The 14,472-nt window shown below is 37.3% G+C and overlaps 1 protein-coding gene across 2 annotated transcripts in view; it reads left to right on the forward strand.

Moving 5' to 3' along the window:
• MKX (mohawk homeobox) overlaps positions 1-14,472 on the forward strand; it is a 51,087-nt gene that overhangs the window by 24,133 nt on the left and 12,482 nt on the right. For both annotated transcript variants that reach the window (XM_053468029.1, XM_053468030.1), the window contains exons 4-5: positions 1,232-1,385; positions 3,148-3,483. In XM_053468029.1, coding sequence (XP_053324004.1) covers positions 1,232-1,385; positions 3,148-3,483 — 490 coding nt within the window. The remainder of the gene's footprint in view (positions 1-1,231; positions 1,386-3,147; positions 3,484-14,472) is intronic.

The raw sequence follows: 14,472 nt of genomic DNA on the forward strand, positions 1-14,472 counted from the left end.
CCTTAGTCAGTGATTGGCATGCCTGCAATCCATTAAGCAGCCAGCGGAGGCGGTTTTACAGCCACTTTGAAACTGTCAGCCGCATCGGCTGCAATTGGAGCTTAGTGGTATAGCGTTTCAATTGGGGGGGCACACTGGGGGGCACAGCATAATGTAGGGGGGGCCATGGCCCCCTCTGGCCCCCCCCTGGCGACGCCACTGGTCCACTGACCTGACATCCGGTGCTGCAGCAGTCTGAGTGCGAGGGGGCGGAGCTTCCACCTCACGCTGCTCCCATCACACTGCTCCCATCAGACTGCTGGGAATGTAATCTGAACGGCCGGTGCGTGCTGATGCCGCCGGCCGGAGCCACTTTAACACTTTTTTTTTATTTATATGGTAAGCTGGATCGGCTCGCCATATAAAGTAAAAAAAAAAAGTATTAAAGCAGAGGCGGCCGGCGGCATCAGCACACATCGGCCGTTCAGATTACATTCCCAGCAGTCTGATGGCCACATAGTGATGGGAGCAGCGTGAGGGGTGAAAGGTCAGTGCGAGGGGGCGGAGCTTTCACCCCTCACACTGCTCCCATCATTAGACGGCCATTGCGCACGGCCACTGGGTGCTGATGCCGGCCGGCCGCATCAGCACCCAGCGGCCGCTTTGATTAGATTTCTGGCAGCCTGGGGGGCAGCTCAGCGGCTGTCTATATGGTAAGTCTCCTGGCCGCCCAGCCCACGGACCTTCCGGCCCACCGGGAAATTTCCCGGTATCCCGGTGGGCCAGTCCGGCCCTGTAAACTGCTCATACTGGGAATATTACCAGAAGAAGACATTGTAGAATTGAGGGTTACCGTCGTGAGATGACATTGAAGAAATCTTAAAACATAATAAATATACGTTATGCAGGGCCAGATCAGATCTTCTTGCATGATAAATTCATTGGGGTTTGTCCCTCATAATGCATAGTGACAATTTTTAAATTTACAATGACTTACAAATAAACTGAATATATATATATATATATATATATATATATATATATATATATATATATATATATATACGGAATAAACTGCAACACTGTTCTGTATCTAATATATACTGTATAATGGTTATAATGATAGATATCCGAATTGTATATCACAGGCCATTATATACCGAGTGCCCAGATGTTAAATGATGTTAAATTATGATGATATAACTTTTATTTAATATATGGTACATGACAATATTTAAACTTGTTTCTTCAGGTTTCGAATTGGTTTGCAAATGCAAGACGCCGCCTCAAAAATACTGTGAGACAACCAGACTTGAGCTGGGCTTTACGGATCAAACTGTACAACAAGTACGTCCAAGGGAACGCCGAGCGGCTAAGTGTGAGCAGCGACGACTCCTGTTCAGAAGGTTCGTTACCCTGTATCATTTCTCTACAATTCAATTCAGAGACGTATATAGATATTATGCAGTCTGAATGCTATTTATTGTTTTCAAATTGGCTTAACTGTATATAACTTTATAAACGTCACCATATGTGTGTCTTCCAGATCCGCAGAGAAGATTTTATGTACATATTGCGAACAATTTTCAGTGACAAAACCAAAAGTTACTTTTTTAATGTTACACTGTATTCAGCTTGTATAAGCAATTCATTTGTCAGCCAAATAACATGCACCTATGGCTTTATGGATTTGTCATAAACAATCCTGCTCTGAATCCCAGATTTGTAGACTTTCCAACGCACTTTACGCATTTTAATCAGAGACATCTCCATAAGGACACAAGGACTGTCACTTGACGTGAGTCCTTACTCACTCTGACATGGGCTCTCTCTACTTCCATGTGTCTGCCGTATATAATGTTGAGCATAACCCAGCGTAGATTTGCATAGGGCAAAAAATAGATCTAAACTGCCATATTGACGTAACTTATGTTATTTTTCTTGCTAAGACTCTGTATTTGTGGAAGCTGTTTGTCATTGTTTTGCTTAATGGTTATATGTAAGATTCATTAAAATAAAACTAACTGAAAATTAAATAGAAAAAAATAAATGTATAAATATAATATATAATAATATTTAATATAAACAAATTACAATAAAACCCTGAATATAACATTTATATATAGATATATATAGAGATATTTTAAGGCTTTTGAAAATGCTAAATAACAAGCTTAAGGGTGCAGTGAAACTGCCTAATAGTTTTTTATGTATATGGCATTGAAACCCCTCTTCTTACCATGTTTGATAATGTTTCAAGAAGCTCCATGAATTGGTATTCATGCTTAAAAACGTGTGATGCAAATGGCTTCTTTTCCAGTAATTTGATCCAGTTTAAGTTGGTTTAACGAGGTCACTCCCAGCCCAGAGAAAATGCATTGCAACACGTTCACGGAACAAATGGTTTAACATGGGTTTGTTTTGATTGAGGTCCTTGAGAGCTCTTCGTTCCAGCGTAGTCAAAATTCTCACAATAGTGCTCTGAAGCCATCTTCTCCCATCAATGCTGTTGACACGTTTTTGTGCATAAAGAAGCTGACTTATTAAACAGAGGGCCTTATTAAACCTAGAAAAATGGTAGCTTGTGCAACACTACAGGGTGTGTGCCGAAATCTAATGCACAAATCTTTTAAAAAAAGACCTTGGAACATACATTTCATTTATGGAAGGCTTGAGGTTGTAGGTCCTACGCCAAAGCAACCCATACTCATTTCTAAGTCTCTTAGAAAATCAACGCAATTGATATGAGTGGGAGTTCTCGATACACCCATCGGAAGGGTTATTCACTGAAAGCAAAATAACAGTTATTGATAGAGGTGATATTTTCTGTTGGAAGAAGCAAAAGGAACACCAAACAATTATGTCGAAAAGAAGATGAGATAAAATAATCCTGAAGGTAAAAGGCAAAGATTGCTGTTTTGCAAAATGATAACATAAACAATCAGTAAATTAATTAATTCCTATTTAAAGTGCCGATATTAAGCAATTTTCTGGCCTAGGCCTAGGAAGGCAGGACTAGGGGGGGGCAACCACTATTGCAACAGGGCTAGATTGACCAGTTGACCACAGCTCTGTAGGCCCATTGTGGAGATCTCTGGTGTGACTTGCCCATTTATGCTATGGACCTCTATAGTGCTCCCATTGTGATTACTTATTTCTTTCTTTTAGATGGTGAGAACGCCCCGAGGAGTCATGCTAATGAAGAAAGATACGACAAACCCATTCACCATACTGTGATTAATAACGAAAATTCAGTCATCAAATCGGGTGTAAGAGCCGAGGCAAGTAGCAATGAAGACTACGTGTCACCTCCAAAATACAAGAGCAGTTTATTGCACCGATATCTCAATGACTCTTTGCGACATGTCATGGCTGCCAATGCAGCGATGAGAGAAAAAACCCGACAAAGGAACCACTCAGGGTCATTTAGCTCCAATGAGTTTGAAGAGGAATTAGTGTCTCCTTCATCGTCAGAAACCGAGGGCAATTTTGTCTACCGTACAGGTAAAAATACTTACGTATATAACTCATTATAAGTGTGTTCATTTCCATCAGAATGTGTCATTCTGTATATAAACCGTTCAGAAGAATCTTAAAGTAGCTATTTCTAAAGAACGAAGGAAATAATAAAAAGCACAAGTTGCACAACAAAGTATATTAAAGATAACTGAAGGACTTTATCATATACAGTTTATATATATATATATATATATATATATCTTGGAATAGCATTATGCAAAATTACATTAAGGGAATAAACTATATTTTCTGCATAAAGAGGAAAGTCAAAGCAGAGGATCTCCACAATTGCCCATGATTCCTGCCACCTCCCTAAAGCAGGACAGTGGGGGCAGCTATGTGTGCGTACAATCACTCAATCATCTATTTAACAAATACACAGATTCTTGTAAAACTAAAATATACGTACATAAAGTATACATTTTTCAAAATAATAAACAACTAAATAGAAAATAGATAGGAAATGCAAGCAATATATAATCTGGAAATTAGTAAATATTGCACTATGGGGCGATGAGTGTGCAAATATAAAAAAAACTAGCCAATATACCTTTAACCGGTTTAAAATACATTTATTTTCATGCTCTGCTGAATGCTATAATTACTTTTTTTGGTGTCTTCTTGTTTTTTGCAAATGTTGTTATGGCATAACCCGTTTTTTGTGGAAAACTCATGACAATATGGGTAGCACTTTATAAAATGAAAAAAGTGAAATACCAATACATTCCTTTGGAAGACGTGTCTTATAGACCAAAAATGACACGTTGCCTAAGAATTCCTCTTTATACATCATATTTCCTGACTTTTCGGGTGTCCCAATCAGGTGCTGGAAGTGTTTGGAAACAGTACAGATTTTACAGGTTACCCCGCCAATCAAGGAAGATCAGAGGATCTCCTCAGCTGGCCCATGACCCTTATTGCGTGCAAAAGTGAGACAGTGGGGCAGCTATGAAAGGGACAGCACGTGATAATCGGGGCAGCACGTGATAATCGGGGCACATGGGAGGTATGCAGGACCGGATTCATGGCGGAGCACATGAAGCAATTGCTCCATGGCCCCAGCGTTCAGAGGAGCCCTGCACCAATTGCTCCCAGATATGGAATGACCGGTCCATATCACTCACCTGTCCCACGAAGTGGCGATCCGATCGGGTCTGGTGACGTTCGCCAATCATCCTCTCTCACAGACACTGCGCATCTGTAAATGATATCACTTTTGGGTGTACAGCGTCAGTGATGGAGGATGATTGCTGCACATCGGGGGCCCCATCAGATCGCCACTCATTGAGGAATCTGTAGGCCACAAGGAACATACAGGGAGGTGGAAGGAAGTACTGTGTGTATATGTGTATGTATGTATGTGTATGTGCATATGTGTATATATGTGTGTGTGTGTGTGTGTGTGTGTGTGTACGTGCGAGTGTGTATAGAGTATGTGTGCATGTGTGTGTATATGTATGTGTAATGGCGGGCAAAATAGCATTTAGAAAGATGATGAAAAGGCAGATAAGCAAGATAAAAGAAAAAAAGGAAGTAAGGTGCAAAAAGACACAGGTAAAAGAGACTAGAACAGAAGGAAAAAAGATGGCAAGGTGCAGAAAGCAGAGATTAAAAAAAAAACCAAGTTGCTAAATGGAAGGAAATACGGAGAAAGGGCCGTATCCATATAACTCAGGCATGTCCAAACTTTTTTCGAAGAGTGCCCGATTTGATGAAGTGAACATGTGCGAGGGCCGACCATTTTGCCTGACATTCTTTGAACCATTAAAATTAAATGCAAATTAACTATTTTATGCAAAGTTTATTGAAAACGGCATACTTTTCACTTTGTGACTTGGATGACAAATCTAAACAGGTGTTAAATCACTCTGCCTTTAATATATAAAAAAAAACAGGTCTATATTTGGGCAATTTATCTGTGGGGACTTATCAGTCCGGAACGCGGGCCGCTATTGGCCCTTGGGCCGGACTTTGGACATGCCTGGTATAACTGATCCAGGGCCCAAAGCACTTTAATCCGGTCTTGGAGGTTTAATATTTTATGCCCTCAGGGAGGGTTCTGGCTACATTCATAGAAAACTCGCAAAAGAGCAAATAAGGATATCAGGAGCCATGGCGTCTGTATGAGGAATTTCAGTTAAAACAAATACAGAGAGCATTAGGTACTAGTGTCTCAAAATCCTTCAATCACAGCTGCACAGGGAGCAAGAACCCCCTGCGGCCCTTACCAGACCCCTCAGTGAGTAATTAGAATTATTTATCATTGAGTTATATGCAGTATTAATCTATAATAGCATAACACATCATGAGAATTTCAGATGAGACATTATCCAAGTTCCAGGGTACTGGGCCATTCTGCACGATATATGCTCGGAGGTCTTGGGAATATTAGTTAATGAAAAAATATTTCTATTTGTTTATACGGTAAAATAGTTACAAACCTCATTCATATTTTTGAAGGTCAGAAATGTCAAAATGACATACATTTGACATCATCGCTGACATTTTTTTTATCATTATAGCAAACAGCACAAAAATGTTAATATCGATGGTAATACTGATAAAATTCATTTTTTACCAAAAAAATAACACCCATAGTCGGTGCTACCTTATAAACATACTATATGGTCTCATAGAGCGCGTTCACGGAAGGAGGAGAGAGGACTATGAACGCAAAATGTTTTTTGTAATTGTTACTTGACTATATGTTATATATTTTTTTTAAACAGCAACATATGTATGGCATTCCTTAAGTTTTAAAATCTTTTGCTTCTATTTAAGAAGCCGTAAAAAAAAAGATTAAAAAAAAACTTGGAAAACTCTTTGTTTAGAACCCCTGTCTTTCAGAGCCTTCTCTTCTAACAGTTCATCTAATTGTATTGAGAAATGTAACATGAAATTGAAATCTGAAACAAATAAAACACGTTTTAAAAGAGTGCGATTTGGGCTGGGCATGTGTAGTTTTCATTGCCCAGAAAATCCTTAGTTATAAGACAGTTTCTCTATCGGTTAATTGCGACATCTTTCAGATTCCTTCGCAAACTCACCCATTCTTTCTAGTGAGAGGCAGATTAATGAATCTGCTGTTCCAAAGTAAAGTTTCCTTTTAGATTATATATCAATTGTGTTTTTATGACCTCCTTCTCCCTTGCTTCCCAGCTGCAGTTTCCCGTTTTATGATGTAAGTTATGTGGTGGCAGAAAGAAGATTTGGTTTTCTGTATTACCTGGCACACACTATGTGAAGGTATGCAGCGACCATAAAATCCCATTTCTTTCTGGATCGTTGTGTTGTTTGAGCTCTCACCCTTGGAATAGAAGTTCTGTGTGTTCTTGTTTCACGCTTGGTCAGAAATATGTTTTTTTTTTACATTTTAAGGTTTAGATTTTCTTTATTTTTATTTGTTGACAGTAGAAGGGAATGCTTCCAGTTTTTACTGGTATATGGGACCTGTGTATTATTTTTTTTATTTTTTCCTAAATGCTTGAGACATTTTCGAAATGCAGCGTTCTACTCCTTCCTAAATAAACAATGTAATAGTACCTTATTTTTTTTTTATTATTTCCAAACAGATTAAACAGAAATAAAACAAAACATAAAATTTACCTTGCACATTTTCCTAGTTTTTTCTCTTCTATTTTAATAGAAGTAAAAAAAAAATCGCCCCAACATGAAACAAAGAGGAAAGCCCCTGAAAATGATTTTGTATGTTAAATTCTATCCAGTATCAAGTTTTTTCAAAATTCCAGCAACAATATAGCATTTTAGTATGTTCTAGTAAAAATGAAAAATAAATTGCTTAGAAAGTCTTTGTCTTTATATTTTAACCCCTTAATGACAAAGCCCGTACATGTACGGGCTCAAAATGCATTGTTTTCAATGGGTTTAGGGACCACTCATTGTCCTTAAGGGGTTAACACCTTCACTGAAGCAATCCAATGGGGTCTGTAGACAAACATTACATGTTAAATTGCTAAATTTTAGTTAGATTTCCTAGACAATCAAAACAATGGCAACAGATTTGTAGACAGGTCTTAATTCATTTAAAATGCAAAAATGTTAAGAGGCAAAATTAACAATCAGCACATGTGCTGAAGAGTCTAAATACTTTACTAGATTTAGCTAATTATATTTTAACAGTTTCATTGACAGATTAAATAAATTCCCACATTGAAAGTGTTATTAAAAAACTGTTATTCTGTGACAATATTGTAAGGGTTATTTTAAACCCCTTTTGTGCTGTTGCATCTTTCATTGGTGAAAACCACATGATAAGAATAGTATTGCTTGACTTGTTACAATGTTTCAATGTTTAGAGTCTCCAATGTAGGAGATTGTTTCACAAATTAAAAATGCATTTATCTGGGCTTCATTTTAAAAATAATCTCCTACTTTGCAACATTGTAACAAGTTGAATGATAAAAATATTTTTATTTTGTATCAGGCAACCTAATGGCAGAGAGAGATGCCCCAATAAGCTCCTGTCACAAGAGTCATTCTCTCAGGGACATCATGGTTAATGTGTGGTTGCTTGTAGCTTTCCTTGATTACATACACATATGCGCCATCAACAAATTCTGTTCTTTGAGTTACCCATAACACGATACATGATGTCATATCACCATATTGTCTGGAAGGTCTTCCGTCTTGAACCAGTTACTTGGTTAAGTACAATTCTTTGCAAATGGTCAGTGAGCACTCAAGTGTGTGTCCATGACATTTAGCACACTGTGCATCAACAAAAGCTGCTCTGAGAATAAACCCAGCCGAAGATGATAATGTCTGATAAACAACACAACTTGTGTGTGTCAAATTCTTTTTTTGGTTAAATGTTTAATAACAATCTTGGGAAAAACACATATAAAAGTCCCACCCCACCTACTACAAGGCATTGGTTGGATGAAATGATTAAATTAGTTTCGAATGGTTAAATAAAAACATAGATTCTAGGCACTTCTGAGAAGGTGTTTTGTTCCAGACAGAAATTATCTTTGGCTCGTCTGTTAGGGTGGAATGGATCGTGTGGTTTGGAAGTGGGTGCCCTAGTGGATGTACCGTATTTGCATTTGTTAGTGTGACTAAAGTAGAGAGAGAATAAATCCGACAATGGGTGGAGGCAGAACAAAACCTGGAATGAGAACGGCTAAAACAAATATGGCTATAGAAGGTAAACTGAATTTGAACTCTTTGACAGATGTATGTAGCTGAAACATTTTAAGTTCATTTCAAGAAAGAAAAGAAACTGAACATTCAAGTAAAACATTTTGTAGAATGATAAAACGTTGAGTAATATTCTGGCATCATGAGATCATATCCACTTATCCAGAGGCTGACTGTACATCATAGGAGTTACTGACTGTCCATTTGTCCAACGGCAGAATGTAGGCAGATCTTGTTCCAGAAAGATTTTTCAATCAGAAAATTTCAGTCATCATTATTTGCTAAAAAAATATCCAAAAATGGACTGTTTGTTGTTATAGGACCATAAGGTATTAATTCTGGGGCTAGAATTAATCTACCTGGATCAAGAAATAACTATTAGAAATTAATGGTGTTTTTAATGGTATGCTGGATAAAGTGAATGCTTTATTTTAACATCAAATGGGCAGATTTTGTTAAATCTCAGCTGGGTTTAAGTAACTGAATTTGTTTATTTTATAAATAATCCCTTTACTCTCGGAGTGCTTAACTAACTTAATTTTTCACGTTGCCATTAGTACGGACTTGTTTTTTTGTTTCGGCATGTACAGTATTTTAACTTTTTATAAAAATTCTTATGTAAGTAAAAAAAATGGATACTTTTTCAAAGCTACTGTAGTCACTTACGCATACTTTGTCCACTTAGAGTAGATTTACTCCATTTGCAAAATCCTATATGTTTCAGTTCTATACACTCCATAAACCTATGTAAAGCTGTTCACAGAAATGTTCATATTAGAAACCCACATCATGTGACTGTAATAGGGAAAAGTATCTTAACTATCTTTAGTTTTGTTACAAGGTTTTTAAGGCATTTTTATTACCATACATTATTAAAGCTCACTGCTTTTTTCCCCTAAAAGAACACGTAATTAGTAAAGTACGGCTGATGCATATCTCTAATCTTCGATGCATAATACAAAGCAGGTCTGTTAGAGTGAAGATGAGGTCTATTGTATGTTGCAAAGTACGTTTATTGGAGTGCTACACTACATTGCTTTATATAATACTGTATTTAATATCAGTGAAAAATATTATTTTAGAGACTTCTATTGTAGGAAATAGAAATTATTCATAAATACAGAAATATTTGCCCCATAACAGGCCTGGACTGGCCACCTGGCACACTGGGCAAATGCCCATTGAGCCGCTGGCTGACAGCACCCCCTACTCAGGTTGGTCCAGTGGCAGATTGCGTGCTGCAGTGTGTGGCCACCTACTGAATATGGTGGCCACACAACTGAACTTACGTCAATAGGCAACCTCCAGCTTTAAAGTGCCAGGGCTGCCTCGTTATCCCTAGTCCAGCACTGCCCATAATATACTTGTTTAGAATCAAGTTGCGCAATACATTGATGCAAGAGGAAGATAATTCTATTTCCCTTGATGTGTCAGGCCAGAGTCTCACTATGGTCATTCTCTTGGCTAGATCTACAAAAAAGACATCAGGGAACATGGGTATACGTGTATATTCAGCTGTCCAGGAGCTGAAACTACCTTCATCCCAAGCTAGCCAGAGACTAATATACAAGGGAATGTTCTAAATTAGCTGATCTTGAGTCTGTTTGAACATCAGCCCGTTAATAGTGTGTTACAACAATTCTATTATAGGGATTCTCTAACGGTGACAAGCAAATGGTTCTAATAACAGTCCTCAGAGTCTGAGAGCTCCCAGGGTGCTCGATACCCAATCCTGGGCTAATACTTGCTGTTTACTCGCTTCACAACTCAACGCACACAGTAGACTCAAACACTTATTATCTGCACGTAACAGCTGTGTAAATCCAGAACTGGTGGGGGACAGGATTGCTATTTTTTATTTTTTTTTTAGAATTTCCCTGAAATCTGTTTCAAATGTATAATCCGAGGAATACATTCCAAGCCCTTATTATTGTGGTTAGTTGTTTTCTGTTTGCTGTCTGGTATCCCTTTATTGCCCTTTCCTCAAAAGAATACTTTTTTCTTCTACCAATTTCACTGTTGTTGGGTATTGTGCAATCACTGCTGGAAAGATGACATTAACTGCTGGTGGTGTGGTGCATTATGTTTAACTCTTGGAAGTCTCGGGTAGTCTAGTTTTGTTCATAGAGGAGTATATGAATTAGAATCATGCTAACAGATTAAATCTATCTGGACTGTTAGGTAATTATACTTATCCCAGTAATCACGTCTTCATTAGGTTTATGTGACTTTCATATCCCATGTATCCAAGATGCTTTTGTTACATAGATGGTGAAAACAGAAACTGGCTGGTTGCTCCATCTAGTATGTCCTAGATACTAGTTTCACGTCATTCTGTAATTTTATGCACATCCCAAACTCTCTTCAATTCCTTTACCGGAAGTTTATTTCGGGTACCTATTCAGTGTATTACTAGCCTAAGCCTACAAAGCCTACATGTCTGTTCTGTGAGGTCAGCAGCCCCCTAAACCAGGGGCAGATGACCCCTAAACATGAGCATGTACACCAGCTATCCACTGTTATTTGAATTATAAGCCCTCATATTTCTAAACTTCCCTAAAACTTCTTCAAGACTAACACGCATAGGGCGAAGCCCGTTTGGTTGCACTTTGAGCCACCGCTAAGAATCACCTCAATGGCAATCACCCATAAGAATACAGCTCATGTTTAATCTCTTAAAGAGACCAAATCATGTATATGCATCAGCATTGCCTTAAGATTAATGTTTATTATTAGACTAGTGTCTCTGTTGGTCATAGTTGATATCATTTGACAGACAAATATAGTTGAGGTCATACAAACCCACCACTACTGCAGTAACCTCTGAATTCTTCATATCCTAATTGCCCTATAAAAACAAAGTGTTATATAGCGTATTTAATAATAATACAACGTATTAAATGGAATGACATGGAATACAGTTACAAACTGAGTGTGTACTTAGTAATTGCCAATAAATATCTGGGAGTTCAAAGGGTTTCTACCTAATATCAGCAGGACCTGGTCAAAAATCTAACAATTTGGTAACTTGCCAGAATGGTCTACAGCTGTTCCTCATCTACTGTACTTACAGTACCAACCAATAATTATTGTTATAACCTTTATTAAAAGGTTACAAAAACTCCTCTGCAGTGTTTGATTTCCCATTTCTCTGTTATTTTTAGGGGTTTTTTCACATTTTAGGTAACCATATTAATTATGACGGTATTAAAAATTCAGCAATAAATCTGCTCAGAGGCTTCCAAGAAAACGTTTGATCGAACTCATTACTGCAAACCAAACATTTAGCAAAATAAAGGGTGTTTTTTTGCTGTTAGCATGGACCTACGATGGGGGGGGGAGTAAATATATTTCTGGAGTACAAGGGGAGTTTATAAATGGTGAAATGGCTCGTCATTCTATCATTTTCCATTTTTTAATATGTCACGTGTATGCGTTAGAACTGACCCTGAGATATTAACCCTTTCATGGTCCATCACACAAATTCCATTGTAGTGACTCATATATTGTGGCAATTAAATTGTTCTAATAATAATCATTGACTTATGTGGCTATATATATAGATATATATATATCTATATATATAGATATATATATATCTATATATATAGAAATATAGATATATATATATATCTATATATATATATATCTATATCTCTATATATATAGATATATATATATTTTAATTAAGTCACCTGTATTTGAATATTTAAAAACAGATGGGATGCTCAGGTATCATTAAATCTGAACATCTTGAGATCGCTAGAGTTGGGGTTAATTTTTCCATAGGAGATCCATGGAGTGGAATGGTCTACCTCCCACCATCATCATTGTTTTTATATGGATGAAAGTTTCCATCCAGCTGTACTGGTCACTCACTTTGAGGTGCAGATATTCCCAGGTTAAATCCCAGGTATGGTCCTATGGCCAAAAAGTCATTTTTTGTGAAATTGTAAGATACCGTTACAGACACTCTATTGTGAAAAATAAACATTTGAATTTGTAGAGAGTAGCCTAAACGTATGAGACTAACTGAGACTAATCTACGTTATATTGATATATTTTTTACTTTTTTGCTTATATGCAGTGGTTAGACCGCCTAATAGGAGCTAGACACATATGCTGTTCATCCATAAAGTGAAACAGGCTGTTTGTTTATGTGGGAGATCCAGAGATGCTAGAAATAGGACACATATTTTATGCTTTAAATGACAATATGAATACAATATACGGCGTATGAGATGAAACAGATTTTTCCCCTTTAATTTCAGATTAGTTTTGATCGTATCATATTCTTCATTCTTGTAAAGTACGTGCTCTTTGCTAAAACACAGCGAGGTCAGTTGACAACGCAAAGCTTATTTAAAGGTTTCCCAGAAGGTTAATGTGTCTGGATATACAGTGCATCTCTATAGGGACCCTTCTGAACCGATCCAGACATTCCACTATTAATGGTGATGCTGGGATCAAAACCAGCGCTTTAAATCCCGTTTCTGTAACATGCGAACGCAGTGAAATAAATAAATAACGTCTTCTAGGATTCATTCGCTTCCAAATCAAATACAACACGGTCATCAAGATCTGAAAGCGAAGCATTCCAGAATATATTGATATGCAACAATTTTGTATTCCGACAAAAGAGCAGAAGGAATGCTGCCTTGAAAAAGTGTAAGAAGCACTTCTCTGTGATATACGGTCCGCTGCGAATATTTAACTTATTACAACACCCCATTGAATCATGTTTTTTTTTTTTTTTTTGTAAAAGCGGCAGTTTTTCGACTGAAACGTTAAATATAATTTGGTTTAGTAAAAATGTTCTATAGTTATGATAATAGTAGAACTTGGCAGTAGAACGGCTAATAAATAGGCCACTGTGAAAACGTGACTGGAAAGTATAGACTTTTACAGCGTACTTTCGCATGTGGCGGCGCACGCTAGACCTTTCTTTGTCTTTCCAGTGGAAAAACTAACGTTTTTTTGTCAGACGAGGCCCTTATGGGAATTTTTTTTGAAGTAAAAAAAAAAAAGAGTGAAATAATTCCATTTTCCTGCCAAAAATTATTATTATTATTTTTTTTCTGGAACTTTTTTTTCTTTTCTTTATTCTTAGCAAACGAAATTATCGATTAATGGGGCATCTCACGGCAACTGCACTGGAGGTGTTTTCTTAGCCTTTTTTCTTAAAGGTTATATCAATAATTATTGGATAGAAACGCGAGTACAGTGGATGAATAACAGCTGTGCTAAACAATCGTGACAGGGGACCAAATTACAACATATTTCACTTCTCCTGCTGCTTTAAAGAAACATTTTCACTGACAGGCTCCAAACCTTTAGTAAAATAGTTGAAACATGTTCAGCTTTGTGTTTCTGCTCATATTTTGTGTTCGTTTTCCTGGATAACTGAGGCTATCTTCTGTTAAAATGGGCCTAAAATTGACTAATTTCCCAGCGGAGAAGCTTTCCTCATAAATGTTGGTAGTTGCTTCACTTTGTCCAAACTGTAGGTTTTTCATTTATTTATTGTAGTCAGTGTCCCTGTTTTATTTAGTTGAAAAGTTTACCTCACGAAAGATAAGATATGCGGGAAAATGTGGCAAACCAAGCATTATATAATCAACCCCCTGTCCTAAAGTTATCTCCCTGCTCCCCTATAGACGCATATAATGGCTGCAAAAATCAGCAGCTTAATAATAGCGGGACGCTAGCTTAACTGCTTAACGATAATTGATATGCCAGGCTCCTCCCGCAAGAGATATACATTTAGAAACATACAAAAATGAGAAAAAACAGTGTGAATATAAGGGGGTATTT

This window comes from Spea bombifrons, chromosome 5, assembly GCF_027358695.1.
Source record: "Spea bombifrons isolate aSpeBom1 chromosome 5, aSpeBom1.2.pri, whole genome shotgun sequence".
In the NCBI taxonomy this organism is placed as follows: domain Eukaryota; kingdom Metazoa; phylum Chordata; class Amphibia; order Anura; family Pelobatidae; genus Spea; species Spea bombifrons.